At 37.1% G+C, this 21,403-nt stretch overlaps 3 protein-coding genes and 1 pseudogene across 6 annotated transcripts; 3 read left to right on the top strand and 1 right to left on the bottom strand.

Annotated features, from left to right (window-relative positions):
- Positions 1–5,098: 5,098 nt before the first annotated feature.
- LOC131543037 (GTPase IMAP family member 9-like) lies at positions 5,099–6,645 on the top strand (annotated as a pseudogene).
- A 942-nt stretch (positions 6,646–7,587) lies between these two features.
- On the top strand, positions 7,588–9,789 carry LOC131542767 (GTPase IMAP family member 6-like). Of its 3 annotated transcripts, none has more exons than XM_058779754.1 (4): positions 7,588–7,669; positions 8,122–8,192; positions 8,291–8,953; positions 9,028–9,789. In XM_058779754.1, the coding sequence occupies exons 2-4, from the start codon at positions 8,171–8,173 to the stop codon at positions 9,276–9,278; spliced, it is 936 nt and encodes a 311-aa protein (XP_058635737.1). In that variant the 5' UTR covers positions 7,588–7,669; positions 8,122–8,170; the 3' UTR covers positions 9,279–9,789. The 3 variants fall into 3 exon arrangements, with proteins under 3 accessions (XP_058635737.1, XP_058635735.1, XP_058635736.1); XM_058779752.1 differs by having other exon boundaries at positions 9,010–9,789; XM_058779753.1 differs by having other exon boundaries at positions 7,642–7,669; positions 8,097–8,192; positions 9,010–9,789.
- A 1,123-nt stretch (positions 9,790–10,912) lies between these two features.
- On the bottom strand, positions 10,913–15,353 carry LOC131543092 (uncharacterized). Of its 2 annotated transcripts, none has more exons than XM_058780318.1 (11): positions 14,951–15,353; positions 14,312–14,429; positions 13,863–14,070; positions 13,486–13,759; positions 13,217–13,394; positions 12,999–13,078; positions 12,530–12,710; positions 12,142–12,390; positions 11,854–12,025; positions 11,406–11,554; positions 10,913–11,308 (listed from the first exon to the last, which is right to left on the bottom strand). In XM_058780318.1, the coding sequence occupies exons 1-11, from the start codon at positions 15,233–15,235 to the stop codon at positions 11,061–11,063; spliced, it is 2,142 nt and encodes a 713-aa protein (XP_058636301.1). In that variant the 5' UTR covers positions 15,236–15,353; the 3' UTR covers positions 10,913–11,060. The 2 variants fall into 2 exon arrangements, with proteins under 2 accessions (XP_058636301.1, XP_058636303.1); XM_058780320.1 differs by having other exon boundaries at positions 10,913–11,333; positions 14,951–15,343.
- A 614-nt stretch (positions 15,354–15,967) lies between these two features.
- On the top strand, positions 15,968–21,228 carry orc4 (origin recognition complex, subunit 4). Its single transcript, XM_058780321.1, has 14 exons — positions 15,968–16,108; positions 16,722–16,778; positions 16,877–16,953; positions 17,069–17,159; positions 17,599–17,674; positions 17,791–17,876; positions 17,956–18,004; positions 18,403–18,554; positions 19,109–19,282; positions 19,373–19,459; positions 19,538–19,646; positions 19,764–19,859; positions 20,350–20,417; positions 20,972–21,228. The coding sequence occupies exons 2-14, from the start codon at positions 16,728–16,730 to the stop codon at positions 21,152–21,154; spliced, it is 1,299 nt and encodes a 432-aa protein (XP_058636304.1). The 5' UTR covers positions 15,968–16,108; positions 16,722–16,727; the 3' UTR covers positions 21,155–21,228.
- Positions 21,229–21,403: the final 175 nt, after the last annotated feature.

The raw sequence follows: 21,403 nt of genomic DNA, 5'->3' as shown, positions 1-21,403 counted from the left end.
GCCTCCCGAACAGTGTTAGGTAGACTGTTCCAGAGTTTGGGTGCTAAATAGGAAAAGGATCTGCCGCCTGCAGTCGATTTTGATATTCTAGGTATTATCAAACGGCCAGAGTTTTGAGAACGCAGCGGACGTGGAGGACTATAATGCGATAAGAGCTCGCTCAAGTACTGAGGAGCTAAACCATTCAGGGCTTTATAAGTAATTAACAAGATTTTAAAATCTATCCGATGCTTGATAGGGAGCCAGTGCAGTGTTGACAGAACCGGGCTAATATGGTCATATTTCCTGGTTCTAGTAAGGACTCTAGCTGCTGCATTTTGGACTAACTGTAGTTTGTTGATCAAGCGTGCAGAACAACCACCCAATAAAGCATTACAATAGTCTAACCTTGAGGTCATAAACGCATGAATTAACATTTCTGCATTTGACGTTGAGAGCATTGGTCGCAATTTAGATATGCTTTTGAGATGAAAAATGCAGTTTTACAGATGCTAGAAACATGGCTTTCAAATGACAGATTGCTATCGAACAGCACACCTAGGTTCCTGACTGATGAAGAAGAATTGACAGAGCAGCCGTCAAGTGTTAGATAATGTTCTAGGTTACATGTGGGGTTTTAGGTCCGATAATTAACACCTCTGTTTTTCAGAATTTAGCAGTAAAAATTACTCGTCATCCAGTTTTTATATCGACTATGCATTCCGTTAGTTTCTCAATTTGGTGTGTTTCACCGGGCGAAGAAATATAGAGCTGAGTATCATCAGCATAACAGTGAAAGCTAACACCATGTCTCCTGATAATATCTCCCAAGGGTAACATATAGAGCGTGAAAAGTAACGGCCCTAGTACTGAGCCTTGAGGTACTCCATACTGCACTTGTGATCGATATGATACCTCTTCATTCACTGCTACGAACTGATGGCGGTCAGATAAGTACGATTTGAACCATGCTAAGGCACTTCCACTAATGCCAACAAAGTTTTGTAGTCTATTCAAAAGAATGTTGTGGTCGATAGTGTCGAACGCAGCGCTAAGATCCAGTAGAACTAATAAAGAGATACAACCACGATCAGATGATAGAAGCAGGTCATTTGTAACTCTAATGAGAGCAGTCTCAGTGCTATGATACGATCTAAATCCTGACTGGAATTCCTCACAGATATCATTTTTCTCTAGGAAGGAATATAATTGTGAGGATACTACCTTTTCTAGTATCTTTGACAGAAAAGGGAGATTTGAGATCGGTCTGTAATTAACTAGATCTTTGGGGTCAAGTTGTGGTTTTTTAATGAGAGGCTTAATAACAGCCAATTTGAAGGTTTTGGGGACATATCCTAATGACAATGATGAATTAATAATAGCCAAAAGAGGATCTATGACTTCTGGAAGCAGCTCTTTTAGTAGTTTAGATGGAATCGGGTCTAACATACATGTTGTTGGTTTAGATGATTTAACAAGTTTATACAATTCTTCATCTCCCACAGTAGAGAATGAGTGGAATTGTTCCTCAGGGGGTCTATAGTGTGCTATCTGATGCGATACTGTAGCTGACGGCTGCAGGGATACAATTTTATCTCTGATAGTATCGATCTTGGAAGTGAAGTAGTTCATAAAGTCATTACTGCTATGCTCTTGGGAAATGCCAACACCTGTTGATGCTTGATTTTTCGTTAATTTAGTTACTGTATTGAATAAATACCGGGGGTTATGTTTGTTTTCTTCTAGAAGAGACGAAAAGTAATCAGATCTAGCAGTTTTAATGCTTTTCTGTAGGATAGGGTACTTTCCGCCAAGCTAAACGAAATACCTCTAATTTAGTTTTCCTCCAGCTGCGCCCCATTTTCCGGGCTGCTCTCTTTAGGGCGTGAGTGTGCTCATTATACCACGGTGTTGGACTCTTATCCTTAATCTTCCTTAAGCGTAAAGGAGCAACCGCATCTAAAGTGCTAGAAAAGAGAGAGTCCATAGTTCCTGTTACATCATCAAGTTGTTCTGAGCTATTGGATATGCTGAGGAACTGAGATAAGTCAGGAAGATTATTTATAAAGCAGTCTTTTGTGGTAGAGGTAATGGTTCTACCATATTTGTAACAAGAAGTTGGCTTTACAGCTTTAGCTATATGGAATATACAGGAGACTAGATAATGATCTGAGATATCATCGCTCTGCTGCAAAATTTCAACGCCACTGACATCAATTCCATGTGACAGTATTAAATCTAGAGTATGATTTCGATAATGAGTAGGTCCTGACACGTGTTGTTTAACACCAATTGAGTTTAGAATGTCTATAAATGCTGATCCCAACGAATCTCTTTCATTATCAACATGGATATTAAAATCACCAACGATTAGGACTTTATCTGCAGTCAGCACTAACTCCGATAGAAGATCAGAAAATTCTTTAATAAAGTCTGTATGGTGCCCTGGTGGCCTGTATACAGTAGCCAGTACAAACATCACAGGGGATTTATCATTAACACTTGTTTCTTTGGATAACGTTATATGAAGCACCATTACTTGAGCAATTATACTTGAAACCCAACCTCTGAGAGATACTGAAAATATTTCTATAAATTGTAGCAACACCTCCCCCTTTACCTTTTGGACGCGGTTCATGTTTGTAACAGTAATCTTGGGGTGTAGACTCGTTTAAAGTAATGTAATCATCTTGTTTTAGCCAGGTTTCTGTCAGACAAAGCACATCTAGTTTATGGTCAGTGAACATATCATTTACAAAAAGTGCTTTTGAAGAAAGGGATCTAATATTCAATAAGCCAAGCTTTATCATGTGTTTATCTGTATTATATCGTTTTTTTATTTGTTGAACATCAATTAAATTGTTACTATTACTTTGGTTTGGATGTTTTCTGTATTTTCTTGTTCGGGGAACAGACACAGTCTCTATAGAGTGATATCTAGGTGAAAAAGTTTCTATGTGCTGAGAGTTAACTGACTTTGGTGACAAAGTGATGTGCAATATGAAATGCTGAAGTTCAAAATATCTGTATTTAATCATTGTTTTGTGCAATGGGAATTGTAATGTATTCTAAGGTGCTAAATATGAGTAAAAAGTTTATTATTAAAATATGTTTGTCCTCTTTTAATTAAAGCATACAGATTGAATCACCGAAATTGCAGTAACTTGAGAACACATACAGACAAAATCTTCATTTGTTGTTTATATTAAATATTTTGATTGAATTTTCTTTTGAATGACATAAGAAAAATTCATAAAGCTTTGATTATAGTAAAGGTTTCCATATCCTCAATATCATGTTTCATCCTAAGATCTGACAAAAGCCAGTTCCTCAATGACATCATTCTCCAGGAAGTGACATCATTTTGGAGGGAAAACAGCAGCACAAAGGTCAGTAAGCCTGCATTCCAATGTGCACACTATCCATCCTAAATTCTATACTATACTATCTAATACTATTTAGGGCATATATGGTGGATAGTATGCTCATTGGGACTCAGGGTATGTTTTAGAAATTCTCTTGTCTCTTTTCCTGCTGCAAGATTTTTATTTTTTATTTTTTGGTTTTCTTTATTTGGTAATATCTATTGGGGCAAATCATGGAAAACATGAAACAAATGCATCAATAATAAAATTTGAAGAAAAAAAAAGTATCCTAAACAATGCTACATAAAGGATTTGTTTGGAAGGTGTTTTGGAAAGATTGAAGCTGAATATTTCTTTAGCCTACCTGTGAATTTTGAGGACTGGAAAAACTATTTTGCATTTGCTTTATCATATTTACTCACGATTATTTTTTGAAGAAACCTTTTTTTAGAAACCTTTATTAACAGAAAAGTGGGGTGTGTGGTAAAAATTTTTGAAAACGTGATGTGGGAAGTATGATGTATTTTATGTGTTTTTATTTTCACAATGACATTTTGTAAAGTAAAGAATAATACACTATGCATTCGTTTTATATATATATATTTTTGGTAACACTTTACAATAAGGTTCATTAGTTAACTACATTAGTTAACATGAACTAATAATGAACTGCACTTATACAGCGTTTATTAATCTTTGTTAATGTTAATTTCAACATTTAATAATACATTATTAAAATCTTGTTAACATTAGTTAATGCACTGTGAACTAACATGAACTATCAATGAACATCTGTATTTTTATTAACTAACGTTAGCGAAGATTAGTAAATACAGTAACAAATGTATTGCTCATGGTTAGTTCATGTTAGTTAATACATTAACTAATGTTTAACTAATGAACCTTATTGTAAAGTGTTACCATTTTTTTTTAGAAAAAACACGTATACATAAAAAGGTGCGGGCTCTTTGCAAAATAAATAAATATTTACATTTTATAAACAAATTATACATAAACCTTTGAAACAAACCTTTAAAAAGTGTTAAAAACATTTAATGTTTTAAAAGCACTGAATTTTTCTGGCAGCAAACGTAATGCTTAAATAATGCTTCTTGTGGCAAATGTTTGAGCAAATTGTACAAATCAGCATTTCAAAATTCAATTCAATTCAAGTTTATTTGTATAGCGCTTTTTACGATACAATCGTTGCAAAGCAGCTTTACAGGAAATTAAGTTTCTACTATACACATACACACATATATATATATATATACATGCATACACATATGCACACATGCACACATATATACACATACATATGTGAAGAAGAAACCCAATATATTTAAGTTATGACAGACTTAACTTGGTAATTATGTGTTAAAATATGAAAATAGCTATTAACACAAATGTATTCATTTTTAAGCTATAAAAGTTCAAACGATGAAGAAGAAGAAGACAAAAGAGGAGAGAGAGAGAGAACAATGAACTGTTCAGCAATATGAAAGGAAGATCTGCTAAAATTTATTTAACAAAATATCAGCAAAACAGGCATTTCTCAACTGAACTGTTTTAAGAGGGCAGGATCCAATTTTTGTGTTTGTATTAAAACAAGGCCCTGCAGTGCAGAAGAACCAGCTGCCTGTTTATGTACTTCTCCACTCTGAACCTAAGGAGTGGTTCATTTCTGATCAGCTTCATCTGCTGCAACCAGGGCCGTCGTTAGGGCTGTGCAAAGAAACAAGGCTCCAGAGGGACCCCGCAGCGGAGGCTAGGGACAGCCTTGGATGTAACACAACTATGGCTGCTGGAGTCTCATCAGAAGCAGGTAGGTGACCTTTTAGAAACATTTTGATGAAATAAACGTAGAATATTATTAATTGTATTCAACTGAGGCTCAATTCATCTGTCAGAGATAGGAGTTGTGCTCTTGGGAAATGATGAAGTTGACAAGAGCAAAGTGATCAAATCCATCCTGGGCTGCAGGAATCTTATGGGAGAGAACGTGGGTCAGTGTGTATTATATGAAGTTGAACAGGCTGTGAGGAAGATCAGTGTTGTGGAAGCACCAGGATGGAACTCAATGCAGCAAACACCAGAAAGCACCAAAAATTCAATCAGAAGAAGCGTGTCTCTGTGTCCTCCAGGACCTCACGTTGTGCTTCTGGTCATTCCTGTGAAGAGAAATGAAGAGCCTTCTTCAGGTGACATTAAAGCAGCAGAGATGCACATGGAGTTACTATCGGAGCGCGTCTGGAAACACACCATCGTCCTGTTTGCATGTGATGATGGAGTGGGAGAGTTTGCCATCAAAGCTTACTTTCAGAAAGCAAAGAAAATCCTGTAAAAGTGCAAAGGCCGAACCTACATTCTTGAGAAACATAGTAAGATCAGTGAGCTTCTTAAAAAGATAGAAGATCTGGTGGAGGAGAACTGTGGTGATGTATTCATACCACAGACGTACTATGAACTGCTCGAGCGGAAGACAGAAGATCTCCGGCGCAGACGGGGAAGTTTGCTGAAGAATCCTCCTGACAGTAAGTATTTGTTTCTTATTGCCAAACACATGTCTCACATGTCACTGACACACAATTCTAATGCTGTTTTCTTTAACAGTGACAAATGTGAAGCCTGACTTTGTGAATGAGCCACAAGCACATTTGATGCATTACTTCAAACCCATCACACTGATAGCGCTGGCTGTATTCGGAGCGCTTCTCGGCGCAGTCGCAGGAGCTGAATATGGAGTTTCAGGAGCTTGTGCTGGACTACTTTTGGGAAGCATTCTAGCAGTTTTACTTGCCTTCTTGATCTTTAAAGTAGCAGAAAACAGGACCAATTAGTAACTACATAGATACATAGGTTCACATACAAACTAACAGTGTGTTAATAGTCCGACTGAAAGCTCAACCGGCCTTAAAACTGTACTGTAAACACTGAATATTAACATTTGAAATATACATTGAATAATTATGCAGAACTTTTGAATCCGACTACATTCTCAAGCAGATCACAGATACTTTGTGCACATGCGCAGTGCATGTTTAATGACATCTTAAGAATAGCTGGAGAATGAATATATAATACATAAGGAAAATGCTTTTCTGGCATATGTTTAGCTATGTTAATAAACCTTTGGTTCATGCTCACAGTGGTTTTCTTCACATTTCTCCTCAAAGTAACTCCAGGTGCTCATTTACTTTTATGTAATGCACATGTTTATGATAAATATAAACAGTATTTTTCAGGATCCACAATTTTGATTGATGAAAATGAGTGTGTGTAAACATACTCATAGTCCTCAAGTAGCTAGTGAGTGTACAAAAAAAGAAAATAATTTCCATTAGTCCCACACTGAGTCCAGGTACATTTAATATCAGATGAAACAAACATGGCAAACAAAGATGCATAATGTTACCTCAGTCTCACTCTTATATACTTAAAAGTTGTTTTTCTGAAAAAGGTGGAAGCAGGAGGTGATTATATTTTGTTGCCCGGGTATTTTTCCTCATGTATAATGATATTGCAAGAAGGGAAAGGGATTTACTGCGGTGAAAACAGTAAACCTAAACACCTCCTGCAGTAAGTTTTGGAGAAGCTGTTTTATGCTGATCTGAGAGCTTGTGCTGTTTTTTTTTTGTTTTGTTTTTAAATGTGAGATTAAAGCACAAACCCATATTCCTCATTTGTCTGATTCCTGGTTATTGATGTTTATACACACAGATACTGTGAAGTTTTGAGGTTTACTATTGAAATGACGAGACATTCATGTAGTTTAATCAGCACAGCAAGTCACTGTCAAATGTATAAATGTAAACGTAAAATAATGTTACAAGTGTAGCTGATGCGTAACATGTCTATGGTCAAATGTACATGTAAGCAATGTATATATTTTGGTCCTGTAACTTTTTTTAGTTTCTTTTCCAAAAATTGTAATCACATTTTGGCCTTCACTAGTTCATTGTGAATAGTTTTGTGTAGGATATGTTTAACTATTTCATGTCAAGTACCCAGACAGACAGAGAAACTCTTATCTTTATGTATTAAATCTTTATGTAATAACAGTCTGGATGTATTTGTAGATTGAGATTAATTTTGGGGTAAATCAATTAAAGTCAGGTATTTTGTTCTACTAATAGCAATCTTTGCAGACAGAACGGCTAAACACTTCAGACGGTGCACACACCTCCTGCAAGATCACACCACCATCTCATGACCAACTACTGTTAAACATTAATTAACCTCGATTGTCCAAAGTTCATCAACACCCAAAATGAAAGTGTACTTCTATCCGGAAGTAGCAGAACATAAAAACAACCTAATGCGAGGTAGGTTGATACAATATCAAATTTTGCATTATGTTTGATATGTTTTCTGTTCTTACATGTAAAAAGGCTTAAGCTTTGTAAGTATATTCTGCTGTTGCACTGATTTTCAGCATCTCACTCGGAGCTTAAACGAGAAAACCGGACTCTAAAAATGTCCTTAACATAATTTACATGTAATAACGGCAATGTATTTTGGACGAACTCAGAGTTTAAAAAAAACAGCTAAACTGTACCTTTACTACTTTGCAATGTTAATTTTGTTTGAGCAGTTGTTATGACATTCACCTTTTATATATTTCCATATCATTTGAGAAATCATACCACAAATGAACATGCATAAGTGCTACAAAATTAGTGTTACGTATTCTGTGATCAGACATTGCCTAATGGTTTTAATAATGCAATATAAATTTGTTGAAATGTGTAGCATAACAAAAACAGTGTTTCATCAGTTTCCATGAAGAGCGTGTTGTGAAGCAGCTGCACATGTGATCAGTGATCATGGCTACTGAATCTCCTCAGGGTGAGTCAGCTTATCTGTGTGTGGTTTCCAACCATTAAATATTTTTGATTAATAAATAGCATCATGCAATAATATTAATTTTGATGTGCTCTTTAAAGGAGTCTCCTCTGTGAAGTCAGAGCTCAGAATTGTGATCTTAGGAAACGAGGACAAGTATAAAGTGGTCAAATCAGTCCTAAACTGTGAGAATCTGACACCAGAGAAAGATGGTCTGTGTGCTTTATATAAGAGTGAACAAGCAGGAAAGAAGATCAGTGTTGTGGAAGCACCAGGATGGGACAGACCCTCAATAACAGACAGAATAAAAGAAGAAGTTGTCAGAAGCGTGTCACTTTGTCATCCAGGACCACACGCTCTTCTTCTGGTCATACCAGTGAAAACTCTCTCTGAAGAACCTTCTAGAGATGAAATTAATGCGGCAGAGATGCACATGAAGTTACTGTCAGAGCGCGTCTGGAAACACACCATCGTGCTGTTTGCTTGTGATGAAGGAGTGGAGAAATCAACTATCAGAGAACACATTCACAGCGCAGACAAAATCCTGCACAAGTGTGGAGGACGATCTCATGTTCTTCAGAGGAGCACTTGTGAATCTCAGATCCATGAATTCTTTCAGAAGATAGACGACCTGGTGAAGAAGAACCGCGGTGAATTCTTCATACCACAAGCTTACTATGAACTGATTCAGCAGAAGACACAAGAAGTGTCTGGTGCGACTGAGATCAGGCAGAGACGGGGAAGTTCGGACATTCCTCCAAACAGTGAGTATTATTTCACAAAATCTACAGCTGATCTCAGTTACACACTGATCTATTAGTGTTCATTTGTTTTACAGTGAAAACAGACAAAGGAGATTCAGTGGAGAAGAAAGAAACCATACAGGCTGCCAAACATTCAGAAGACGTATCAAAAATCTCCATGGACCTCCAACAGTTTGTACTGATATTGATGACTGCATTCGGAGCAATTCTTGGATCAGTTGCTGGAGCTGAAAATGGAGTTAGAGGGTCTTTTATTGGAGTAGTCATTGGCATCTTTGTAGGGGTTTTAGTCGCAATTTTCATACAGTACATCATAAGCAACTGAATCATACGGATCTGCAAAGGTGATCAGACGCAAGCTAGCTCAGACATACAGTACAAGTGCAAACAGTGCAGAATACATTTTTTTTTTCCTTTTTTAAATACTTAATAATTTTTAGTATACAAGACATTTACTAATGAACTGGTGATTGCAATATTTTGTTGTCTGTTACGTTCCTGGATTTGCCTGATCTATTGTGTCATGGAGGAAAAGAGGAGCCAAGAACCACTGGAACCAGTGTTTTTATAAACAAGCTCCACTCATAATGCACGTTTTTTAATCTCTTTAAAAAAATTCACATACATAAACAAAAATGTCTTAATTAATCTCCTATGATAAATTTGTTTTGTTCTGACTTTGACTTTTATATTTCTTCAATAAGACTGTTAAAAAAACAAAAAGTCTGTGACATGTTTACTTTGTAATATCCCTATTCGTTAAAATTGAATGTGAGCTATGTCTTTTTCTTTCTTATTTGTTTATATTTTGTATTGTTATTATTTGTATGTTCCTCTTTTTCTGCAATAATAAAAAAAATAATTTAATATGTTTGTGTTGCCCTTTCATTTTCATTTATTTTATGTAGTTATTGCATCCTTATGTGGATAAATATTATTTGTTGAATTTGTTAAGAACGTACTGATTTGTTTTATATTTTTGATATTCAATTAAAAATGACAAATAAAATAAATATTTTAAAAATCCCACACTGTTTGCCCTGCAAAGCTTTTTGTAAGCAGTATTTTCAACCCAAGTTACACCATAGATTGTTCAAGAAAGTGTTAAAAACCTATCAAAGGCTTCAACAGTGTACAGTCTTTCAGGCTAGTCCTTTTTTTTTGTGACCCTCAGTTGGCCTATGTGCAGTTCATATTATGTACGAGCCTAATTCACATTTTTGCAGATATATTTTGTTAAATAGGTACAGTAGATCTTCTTTGAAATGAGACCAAACAAAAGTCTGTGCTCTAAAGCTTCAAAATGTTTATGAGAGTTTTTGACACAGGCATTTTTGTTCCTTGAGTAACTTCTTTAAAATTATGCACAAGGGTTAAATTAGTGCAGTCAATATGTCTCATTCCAAAAAATGAAACCTGGATCAGTGTTTAAAGATTTGATGATTTTACTATACAATACAAAGTAACATTTATTCCCTCTGTGTAATTTCTATTTGTGCAATACAATCCCATGTGCAATAAATTATAGTAACAGAAAATATATGTTGCAGGGAAATACCACAACTATTTTACAACTACACTGGATAGACATTTTCAACCCATATGTGTGTCTTCTGCTATTTCAAAAGTATGACGGATTACTGTAAATAACAGTGCCATTATATTTTTTTTTCCCTTTTGCAGGTCACAAAAAGAATGAGCCAAGTTCCTTACGAGATATCATGCATGACAGATCACCCCGGCCTTGAACCTGTGTGCTTAAATATATATTCTTTGCAAAATGCATTGAATGTATACAGAGCGGACCATAGGCGTTTGAGACTCAGAGGGATGGAAAGGTAAGGCCAATCTCACACAGTTTGTTACATGTTTATATACATGTATTTATGTGTTCAGTGCATTGCACAGCCATACTGTCTGATCTATGTTAGAAATGAAGAAACATGCACTAATGACAGATTGATGTGACACTTTTATTGTGCCTCAGCATCATGCAAACATGACCCAATAATAACCTGTTAACAAATAAAATACTAAAACAAACAATATGTGCTTTCCTCTCCTCTCCGTCTGTCCCTGCAGGCAGTGCAGACATTTGGCCTACAGGTCAGCTGGTGCGAAGTGTTCGTGTCGTCATCCCTTCATGTGTGGTGCTGCGCTTACGGAGGGAGTTTCCTGATGCTGCAGTGCAGTATGTCGGATTCAGACCCCCCTCGACTGAAACACGCCACATGCTCAGCAACAGCTTCCTCCATGGAAGGTATGTCATGCTGAGATGACAGGTACTGAGGCACAGGAATCCGCTGTACGGCATCCAGATATGGAAGGGGATCACGGACAACTCCTTCAAAAACACTGTCCATCAAGTTGATGACATAGCCTGTGAAGTACGATAAGTTCTTTTTATTTATTTGCACATTTGTAAGTATTGTTATTTTTTGGAAAAACTTACAAAATGTTGGCTCTGTCTTTAATGGTTTGACAGTATGTCCTCCCTTTTTGTCCTTTGGAAAGAGAAGCTTGTACACAAGTTTCTCTTTAGATGTTGTCACTTGTGGCCGGACAGCATTCTCATTGAAGTGCATTGCTGCAAGGTACAACCTAAAGCACAAGACAATATTGACAATTTCATATTGCCATTTTCAGTACGTCAACGTTTCTATTTAACCCTTAAAATACGTTAGTACTCAAAATAAAATTTTTAAATACAGTAAAACTATACCATTAGGTAAACTGTAAAATCTAACTGAAAGGCACTTCACTTCGGGTCTTTTAGTTAGAACAGCCCGAAATTGAATTGCATTGTTAATGATTCACGCCTCCACAACCCAAAACAGAAATGATACGTGTTTATGTGTTGTGTTCTGACCTATGTTCAAGTTGTGAGGGAGAAGACATACCTGCATAGCATTTCAATGAAGGGGAAGACGACAGTTTTGGGGGCAAATAGCGAGATGACTTTGTGAAACGACTCCACAGTTGATGTCTGGTAATGTGGGCTCAGCTTCTCCACATCTGAAAGGACTCTCTTGTTTATCAGGACCTTATGTAGCCTGTTCAGTGCTCTCGAACCTTGGGCGAAATCAGTGTAATGTTATTGTTACAACACATGAATATTGGATGATTTACGTAACATGCCCCACATGCTTATGAGTGTTTTATGCAAATAACACATTGAGGTTACACACCTGGTTGAAACCACTTGCTACGGTCCTTAGACGACTTTTGCTCATGTTGACATCTAGGGTACGCTGGGTCAGAATGTGTGTGAATGTCTTGAATGTGGTTGATGATAGAGGTCCATTTGGCTAACTTCTCTGGTCCTGAATCAGAGCTAGTGGCAGACCAGCACAGGTGGTTGGTGATGCTCTTATGCCACTTCTTCACCAAACTACAGTCCTTCTCTCTGGAGATTTTCTCCACCTTCTTTGACAATCCTAATGAAGTAATATTTACAGGCAAAACATATCACACATTGAAAAAGGCTGATGCAGTAAGCTTCCTCAGAAGTATGGATAGGTACTTCCAAGCATGAATATCTGAAATGTATTTTGTCAAACAAGATGCAAGCATTACCTTTCACTATGTGCCAGACGTCATAATAGTGGATGATTTTACGATCCTTCAGGAGCTTTTGTATCTGGGGGTGACGGTCAGTGACAATGCAGTCCAACTTTACACCGCTTTCCTCCACGCGATCCAAGCTTCTTCTAAGGCCCTCCTTCTCCATGTGGTAGCTTCCCCCTGCCTCGTTGCTCTGTGTACAAACATACAAACATCAAATGCATATGTAATATTTCCATGAATTATATATATATTATAAAGTGTGTACGAAATGTAGAAGTCTCTTTGGTGATAAAGTTATGTATGCTGTATATTCTATCTGAAATATGAACAGATTTGTTACAAATTGATACTACAGACAAAGGTGTCAACTGCCGACATGACAATCAATAAGTAGTGTACTTGCAATTTTTAAATAATTGTACATAACAAAAATATGTTCTCCGTAGTCTGCTGCTGAAGTCCATGTATTTTCAAATACCTGCTGCACCAGCTGTACGTCTACAATGTTGTTGGTCTGCAAGTCCATCATGGTGTAGCTCCCATACTTTGCAGAATGTCCTGCAATTACAAAAAAAGTTACTAATCATTATGAAATACAGCAGAGTTATGTATAAGACAGACACACCGTTTACACAGCCTTGTGCAATGCATACTAGTTGATGAAGTAGTAAGATGAATTAAAATAATAATGTGCACCTGGCGAGTCTGCTCGCATGTCACCACTAAGAATGACAATCTTGTTCTGGCTCAGGTAGTGCAGGTGCACATTTTGGTCCTCATTCCACTTGTGGATGACAGCAGGTTCAATGTATGTCCTGGCATGCTTTCTAAAAGCATCATATGTATGTGTTTTCAGGTACATTGCCCTGAACACCTTTTAAAGTAATTGAAAAAATAAAAAATAAAATAAAATTAGTTGTCCTGTCTAGCGTTAACTAATTTGGTGTGTACAAAGGATTCGATACCTTTTGCATCTTCAGAAAGGAAGCTCCGCTGAAATAGATGGCAGCAGACAACTGAAGGTTTCCCACAGGGGTGCTGCCGATGACAGGCTGACTCCTCCACTGTCTGAAGAAGCCACAGCGAGAGCACCTTTGGTCAACGGCTATGAAGGTCCCTCTTCGGCGTGGGCGGACATTACAAGCCCTGGTGCAAACAGGACAACTCTCGAACAGGCTAAGGAGGCATTTTTCAAAAACTATGAACTTTGCATCCTTATGGAATGCCAATGATGTGGCACTGAAAAAAAAAAACAAAGAAACGACATTGTGCCTGTTAGTGAAAACACAAAAGTTTGTGTAAAAACATTTCTGAATTGTTAGAGAAATATAACTGTACTTACAAAACCTGTGATGATTGTGTCTCAGTTGTAACGGACCGTGCAGGATCAGTGACTGCAGAGGAAACATCCTCCAATTCAACACGGGCTCTTTTGGCTGGCCTTGCATCCTTCACTGGTGTCCATGTAAATGGCTGTATTGTGGGCCGTGACATCGCAGAAGTCGTGGTGCCTACCGCCACACTTTGAGACGATACTGTCACCTGCACGCCTAATCGTTAAAAAAATAATAAAAATAGAATTAGTAAGGGAAATAAAGGTAACCCAAACAAGATTTCAATAACTGTGCAAAAGCCATCTTCTCTGTCCATCGGCGCAGACGGATCCTGATGATGATTATGAATAGAACTGCAAATTGCTTACCTGCTAAACAAGCTTTCGATTAATAATAGTAAGCAATAAATCTATCCTTATAACGCAGTACAAACACACTTAAAGATAAGTAACATTACCTTTGCTTCGAAGGTGGGACCTCATTGTTTTCAAAGACAGTTGTGTCGCCTTCGATAAAACAATAGGACCATCTGTCTGGCATCCTACATCATTAGTACGCAGCAGCTGTGATGTACTCTGAAACAGAAGCGTGCAAAACAATCACACTTCAGTTCTCAAACATACAATGTTTTAATAAATTGAGTACATGTCTTGTCAAATGACAATTGTTTCAACTTGTGGTGAAGGTCACTTTAGCTAAAAAGGAGAGAGTGAGTTATCTGTAAGCAACCAAAGTAACCTAATTACCTCCTGAGTTATGTGTTGTTGATTAAATATAAGCTACATTATAATTCTACCTGACAAAAGGGATTGACATAGATGTATATACAGTTGTATTTTATAGATGTATATGACTACACAGGCAGGAGTTATTATTATTAACCTCAGTGTAAATAGGCTATTTAGTTATCTATGCTAGTTATTTGGAGTTTGCTAGTTAGCAAGGTTACTGTAGTAGCATCTTGAGTTCGATCTCGACAACACAGACATATTAAACTATCGTTAATGTTGTTGATTTAGCTCACTACGAAACTTTCAATTTAAGTTTAAACAGAAATGGCTTTAACAGTCAAGAAGTGGATGAAATAAATGCTTACTGCTTGCGGTAGCTGTTGTAATAATGGCAGTATAGTTGGAATTGCCCCCTTCTTCAGTATCAGACGCTGAGCGAAGCCTGCTTGATATTGTCCCAGGTTCGAGAAACTGTCAGCGGTGAAATGTGCCGAGCAAACTAACAACTTTGAATTGAACTGCCGCGGTATCTGGTTATAGACAAACATCAACCATGTCTGCTGACAGTTCTTTTCTGTGGGAAGGGTATGGAAAGTGCTCACATCTCCTGCACAGCCTGGAACAAAACATTTATATCCGTGATCTGCCATTTTCAACACTGTCCTCGCTTGTTTCTACAGCATGGGTCTAGAACATGGGCGGGTTTATGCAAATGTTGCGGGCGTACATATGAATGACCCCCGACTCTTACGTCACAGTCGGTGTTATGCTCTGTTTTTCAGTGGTCTTTTTTTATTTATTTTTATTATTCACGAGATTTACATAAGGAGGAGGAAACAATAGTGTTTGAGGCTCATGGTGTGTCATGTTCAAGTACAAAACTCTCATTAATACTCCATTCCAGTAGGTGGCGGTAATGCACCAATAAGTTAGGTTGCCAACCGCCAATAAACACCAAAGAAGAAGAACTTTCATTATTCAGGTATTCCTAGGTAAAAACAATTTTCCATTCTATGGCACCTTTAAACTATTTTTTTATTTTATTTTTTTCAGGATTTTAGAGGTTATACAGTGAGTCTAAACTAGCACGGGTCAGAAAGCAGATAGGGTTTTAGGAAACATTGACATTCAGTGGCATTTCGTTGGAGTTTAATTTAAGTCATAAACACTTATGTCATAAACAGTATCAGGGCATTCTCCACTGCTGGAGTTTGCACCTAAAAAGTTTTCACACTTAGGCTACTGATTAGACAAGCTCGGGCCCTGTTAATTATAAGCAAGAGATGCACCAATTGTTAATGCATTCATTAATTAAATGCAAACTAATTACGATATAATGTACTATTAATAGGTTTAACGTGTTTCATATTTTCCTGAGGCTCAAAATCAACGTGCATTGTGCAGTTTCGTGGGCCGCAGAGCGCCATCTGCTGTCGGCGCTCATCTTTACACCGGAAATACGAAATGCTGCTTCCCGGAAATACGCGGGCTTGTGGCGCGAAATCACAGGACCTACACTGGTGGTGAGTTTGTATATGTTTAATTTAGAAGTTAACTTAATTCAATTATTTGCTAAGTATGTAAAGAGTCGCTGCAGTGTTCTGCGGCGTGACAACCTGAACTCAATCTTAAACTGTTTAAAATAGTGTTTTTAATTCTTTTGTAATTGAAGTAATGCTGTCGCTACATCCATATATAAGTTACTTCTGTATAAAGAAGAACAAAATAACATTTCTCCAAAGAGCTAGTGTGCAGAGTTAAAGACAAACACAACATGAATTTAAACAATAAAATGACAATAAAAATAGTGCAAAAGACAGCCCGAGATATGCAGTGACAGTTGTAATAATATCCTTCTGCATGCAGCTTCATTGAGCTCATATTAATTTAGAAATTACATTACATATTTTAACAATTAATTTGTCACACTGCATTACTATTTAAAATCAACTAGTGAAAAACCTGCATAGTGACTTGTCAGGTATGTGGTCTGTACATGTATATTAATCTTTGATTATGGTTGCTGTATTTGTCTGACAGTTACTGGTGTATTTGCATGTATTTATAATGCACTGCGGGTCAAACGTTTGTAAACATGTGCAGATGATTAATGGAGGTGTTTTAATGTTTGTGCAGGTGAAGATGAGCAAACGGAGATCAGCCGCTCTCACTGAAGCCCAGTGCGTCTCTCTGGTCTGACGGATGATTTATGATTTCATACTTTCCTCATGATTGTGCCTCCTGTACAGATCTGTGCAGGTGTGTGTTGTTGATGTGTTTGTGTGTTTCAGGCTCAGAAGCTCCTGCGGGAGAGACTGTGTCATCAGAAGCTGCCGGATCGACCCGTGGGTCTGGACTCACAGTACAAGTGCGTTCAGTTTACACTATCTGCTCCTGTCTGCTGTAAGTGTGTGTGGATTCTTACACAGGTGTGTGTGTGTGTGTGTGTGTGTGTGTGTGTGTGTGTGTGTGTGTGTGTGTAGGCACTTGCTGGAGCTGCTGAGACGCACAGCTGTTCATGGAGAAAGTAACTCGGTCCTTATTGTTGGTCCACGAGGATCCGGTAAAACTATGGTACAAAACATCAAGAGATTTACTCCCTCACTGATGACTGACTCATCTTTTTCACTCGTTTTGAGTAATAGATGAAAATAAAATGAAAATTCTGTCATTATTTACTCATCATAAGGTCCGTAATGGAACAAAAAAAGTAAGGAAATTCATAGGGAAAACCTTTTTTTTTTTTTTCTTTAGACCATTTTTTTTAAATGTCCAATTAGCTTGTTTTCCCTTTGAGTTTTTCTGACTTCAGTATCTTATGCATACTGTATCTTATGCATCTAATGTTGCATCTCAGGTAAATGCATTTAAAAATGTTTAGAAATTGGCTGAAGGAAAAATTGGGGAAGCAAGAAATTTTGCAGTTTGCCAAATAGATGAAGTTAATTTTTATGAAGCTGTTGCATAATTGTTTGTTCTCACTGGTTGTTTTCGTGCATCTCTGTGTGTGAAGCTGCTGGGTTGTGTTCTCCGGGAGCTCATGAGTCTGAAGGAAGCGCACAAGAATGTTCTTCTGGTGGAGCTGAACGGTGAGCTCATGCACAGTATTTTAATGCTGTTCCCTTATTAAATGCTGAAATGAGAAGCTGCAGCTGTATTGCATCACAGTGTTGCTAAAGTGACGGCGATGGTTTTCTGAGCACAGGTCTTCTGCAGACAGACGACAAAATCGCTCTGAAAGAAATCACGCGCCAGCTGCACCTGGAGAACGTCGTAGGAGACAAAGTGTTTGTGAGTTTCTGATGTTATTAGTGGAATCATTTCTGTGGTTTTAAAGGGTTTTGTTCTGAGAGGTTTTCTTGTGTTTTAGGGGAGCTTTGCAGAGAATCTGGCTTTTCTCTTAGAAGCTCTCAAGAAAGGTGAGGCTGCGTCGGTGTTATTTCAGTATGATTTGTATACTGTGTATTGTGTGTGCGTTTATATACTATACTATATTTTGAAATTTGAAGTTTTTAAAATTTTCAGTTTAGTAAGTTTTATGTGCTGTATTTTTTATTAGTTATTTCTATTCAATATTAAATTATTTTTATTAAGGTTTTGGTTTAAGTTATTTTTGTACTTCAATTTAAACTTATTTTATTTAAGTTTTATGCAGAATTTCTAATTTTTGTTTAATTTAATTTTTCATCATCCATTATTAATATTTAATTTTATTTCAGTTTTATTTTCTAATTAATGGTAATGTATCACGCTCTGCTTACAGTAGCTCAGTTTATTTGTAGCTGATGGTGTGTTTGTCTCTCTGTGGTGTTGTCAGGTGATAAGAGCAGCAGTCGTCCCGTGCTGTTCGTGTTGGATGAGTTTGATCTGTTCGCTCATCATAAGAACCAGACGTTGCTGTATAATCTGCTGGACGTGTCTCAGTCTGCGCAGGCGCCGGTCGCTGTGGTGGGACTCACCTGCAGACTGGTGCGTCCGCTAGAAAAACACTACACAAACATGTCAGGACTGCAAACAACTTTCTTTTTTTTTTTTATTATTATTTTTTTTTTTTATGTTTAATTTATTTTTTTTGTAATTTAATCTGTCATCATTTCTTACATTTTTTGTATATTCTTAATTTAATATTCTAACTCTTTCCCAGTGCTCTCTTTTAAACAGTGATGCATTCTGTAGCTTTTATGCAAATATTATTCATAAAGGTTACAATATAACATGCAAATGAAAAACAAAATTGTGCATGGCTTAAATGCCTAAAATATAATACTGACCATGTAAGGAACAGCGAAAAGGAAAAAGTTGAACCAAAAACACTAGTAAAAAATGGCTTAAAATTTTAAGTTATTTTACCCAACAAATAATAAATGAAAAATTATACCTAAAATTATTTTGAAAAATCAAACTCCATGCAAAACCCACTGAAATACATTGGTGGTTGTGGCTCTAGTTCTCAGCATGTATACTTGAGGTGATATGAAACCACAGCTGATCCTTCTCTGATCGTTCATTGTCGTGTGTTACAGGACGTGCTGGAGCTGCTGGAGAAGCGAGTGAAGTCTCGGTTCTCTCACAGACAGATTCATCTGTTCAGCTCGCTCTCGTTCGGTCAGTATGTGGATGTGGTTCGCGCTCAGCTCCGTTTGCCTCAGGACTTCCCAGATCCCAAATTCTCCAACGATTGGAACCACAGCGTCACGGTACAAACACAACACACGTGTGTCTTTCTGTGTTCACAAACAAGTCATACATACAATCACTGTTTCTTACACTGTTCTCTGTGTTTCTAGAAATTATGTGAAGATAAGTCGGTTGAGGAGATTTTGAAGAGACACTTTAACGCCAGTAAAGATTTCCGCTCTCTGCATTCACTGCTGGTATATTTAAATCAATTCATCTCGTAATCAAACCACTGTTCGTCTGTTCTCGTGTGTAAGCGTGTGTCTATGTTGTAGTTTCTGGCTGTAAGTCGAGTGTCGGTCTCTCAGTCGACTCCGCGTGAGGCTGATCTTCTAGAGGCCAGTCGCTTGATTTCTGCCGATTCGAAAGCAATCATCCTTCACGGTGAGAAACTGGAAGCAAATTTTTACTGCAGTTTGATGATTCTTACACATCTCTTTAAGATCTGCAGTAACACACACACACACACATCTCTGATGCCCTGAATTGCTTGTTTTTCAGGTCTGTCTATTCTAGAGCTGTGTTTGATTATTGCTATGAAGCATCTGAATGACACTTATGATGGAGAACCCTTCAATTTCCAGATGGTCCATAATGGTACGACATCCTTAAGCGCTTATGGAAAACCTGCATGTTTTAAATAGTGTTTCAGAGGCCTTTAATATATGACCCTGGACCACAAAACCAGTCTTAAGTGTCAATTATTCGAATAAATAAGCTTTCCATCAATGTATGGTTTGTTAGGATCGGACAATATTTGGCTGAGATACAACTATTTGAAAATCTAAATATTGAGAAAATCGCCTTTAAAGTTGTCCAAATGAAGTCCTTAGTAATCATATTACTTATCAAAAATGAAGTTTTGATATATTTACGGTAAGAAATTTACTAAATATCTTTATGGAACGTGATCTTTACTTAATATCCTAATGATTTTTGGCATAAAAGAAAATTTTGACCCATGCAATGTATTTTTGGCTATTGCTACAAATATACCCCAGCGACTTAAGACTGGTTTTGTGGTCCAGGGTCACATATGTGAATGTAAATGTGTGCATCAGCTCAAATGAATGTAATTCTCTCTCAGAGTTTAAGAAGTTCATTCAGAGGAAGTCTCACTCCATCCATAAGTTTGAGAAGCCCGTGGTGATGAAGGTCAGTTTGAGCTGCTCTTTTTTTCATGCATGTACTTTAAATGGGTCTGGAACAGAATATAAAACAGACTGAACGTTATTCAGTGAGAATCGACCCATGGCATGTTCATGATGTTCAATCTGTAAATGAATCATTCTTTTGAGTGGAATCTTTTCAGTTGTATGTTAAACTGATGTTTTGACAAAACTGGTCTGAAAAATTGAGTAATAAATTAGACTGATCTGGCATCCATTTAATTGAAAAAAAAAAAAAAGAATAGTTTTAGAATATCTTTTTATGGTATTTATCAGTAAATGCAATAAATATAAAATTAACAGTGTTATTAGCATTATTTATATTCTATAATAGTATTTATTAATATTTTGAATTTTAGTAATTTTGCTGTTGAAATTTTCACAAATTTAAAACATTTCTCTTTCATTTGATGTTTTTTAAGATACTTTGACTAGATTAAATGAAAGTTTGACAATATCTACATTTTTAAGTTTAAATTTTTCTGGTGCTTACCTGTGTGTGTGTGTGTGTGTGTGTGTGTGTGTGTGTGTGTGTTTCAGGCGTTTGAGCATCTGCTGCAGCTGGAGCTGGTGCGTCCGGTGGACTCCGGCGCGTGTAAAGTTCAGCGCGAGTATCAGCTGATGCGGCTGATGCTGGAACACGGTCAGGTGATGGAGGCGCTGCAGAGGTACCCGCAATGCCCCACAGACGTCAAACAGTGGGCCCTCTCGGCCTTCGCCTGAACACGTGCTGAAATATGCATTTGTAAATTAGAATGTATGTATATAGATTTTTTGGGTTGGTTTGTTTACAATAAAAAAGTTCTAATAATAAATTCTAATTTGTGACGTCTTTTTCTGAAAGACTCTTTTGGCTTGAAGGATGTTGTACAACGTTGTTATTTTAGGTAGTTGACTTGACAATGTTTCAATGTTGGCCTGTTTCAGCCACGGGATAAAAAATAAATAAATAAAAGGGTAACTGCAACTTTT

The sequence above is a fragment of the Onychostoma macrolepis genome, chromosome 06 (assembly GCF_012432095.1).
Source record: "Onychostoma macrolepis isolate SWU-2019 chromosome 06, ASM1243209v1, whole genome shotgun sequence".
Lineage (NCBI taxonomy): Eukaryota > Metazoa > Chordata > Actinopteri > Cypriniformes > Cyprinidae > Onychostoma > Onychostoma macrolepis.
The sequence above is the reverse complement of the archived record's forward strand: the minus strand, read 5'-3'. Positions and strand labels throughout refer to the sequence as shown.

What these genes read in the sequence shown, in the direction of transcription:
- LOC131542767 (XM_058779752.1), top strand. Translation starts at nt 8,171, where the DNA reads ATGGCTACTGAATCTCCTCAGG. An exon ending in GGCTACTGAATCTCCTCAGG is followed by an intron (nt 8,193 to 8,290) that starts GTGAGTCAGCTT and finishes TGCTCTTTAAAG; the next exon opens with GAGTCTCCTCTGTGAAGTCA. An exon ending in TTCGGACATTCCTCCAAACA is followed by an intron (nt 8,954 to 9,009) that starts GTGAGTATTATT and finishes CTGATCTATTAG; the next exon opens with TGTTCATTTGTTTTACAGTG.
- LOC131543092 (XM_058780318.1), bottom strand. Translation starts at nt 15,235, where the DNA reads ATGGCAGATCACGGATATAAATGTTTTGTTCCAGGCTGTGCAGGAGAT. An exon ending in GTCCCACCTTCGAAGCAAAG is followed by an intron (nt 14,071 to 14,311) that starts GTAATGTTACTT and finishes TTTAACGATTAG; the next exon opens with GCGTGCAGGTGACAGTATCG. An exon ending in CATGCGAGCAGACTCGCCAG is followed by an intron (nt 13,079 to 13,216) that starts GTGCACATTATT and finishes TTGTAATTGCAG; the next exon opens with GACATTCTGCAAAGTATGGG.
- orc4 (XM_058780321.1), top strand. Translation starts at nt 16,728, where the DNA reads ATGAGCAAACGGAGATCAGCCGCTCTCACTGAAGCCCAGTGCGTCTCT. An exon ending in GCTCTCTGCATTCACTGCTG is followed by an intron (nt 19,460 to 19,537) that starts GTATATTTAAAT and finishes TCTATGTTGTAG; the next exon opens with TTTCTGGCTGTAAGTCGAGT. An exon ending in AGAAGCCCGTGGTGATGAAG is followed by an intron (nt 20,418 to 20,971) that starts GTCAGTTTGAGC and finishes TGTGTGTTTCAG; the next exon opens with GCGTTTGAGCATCTGCTGCA.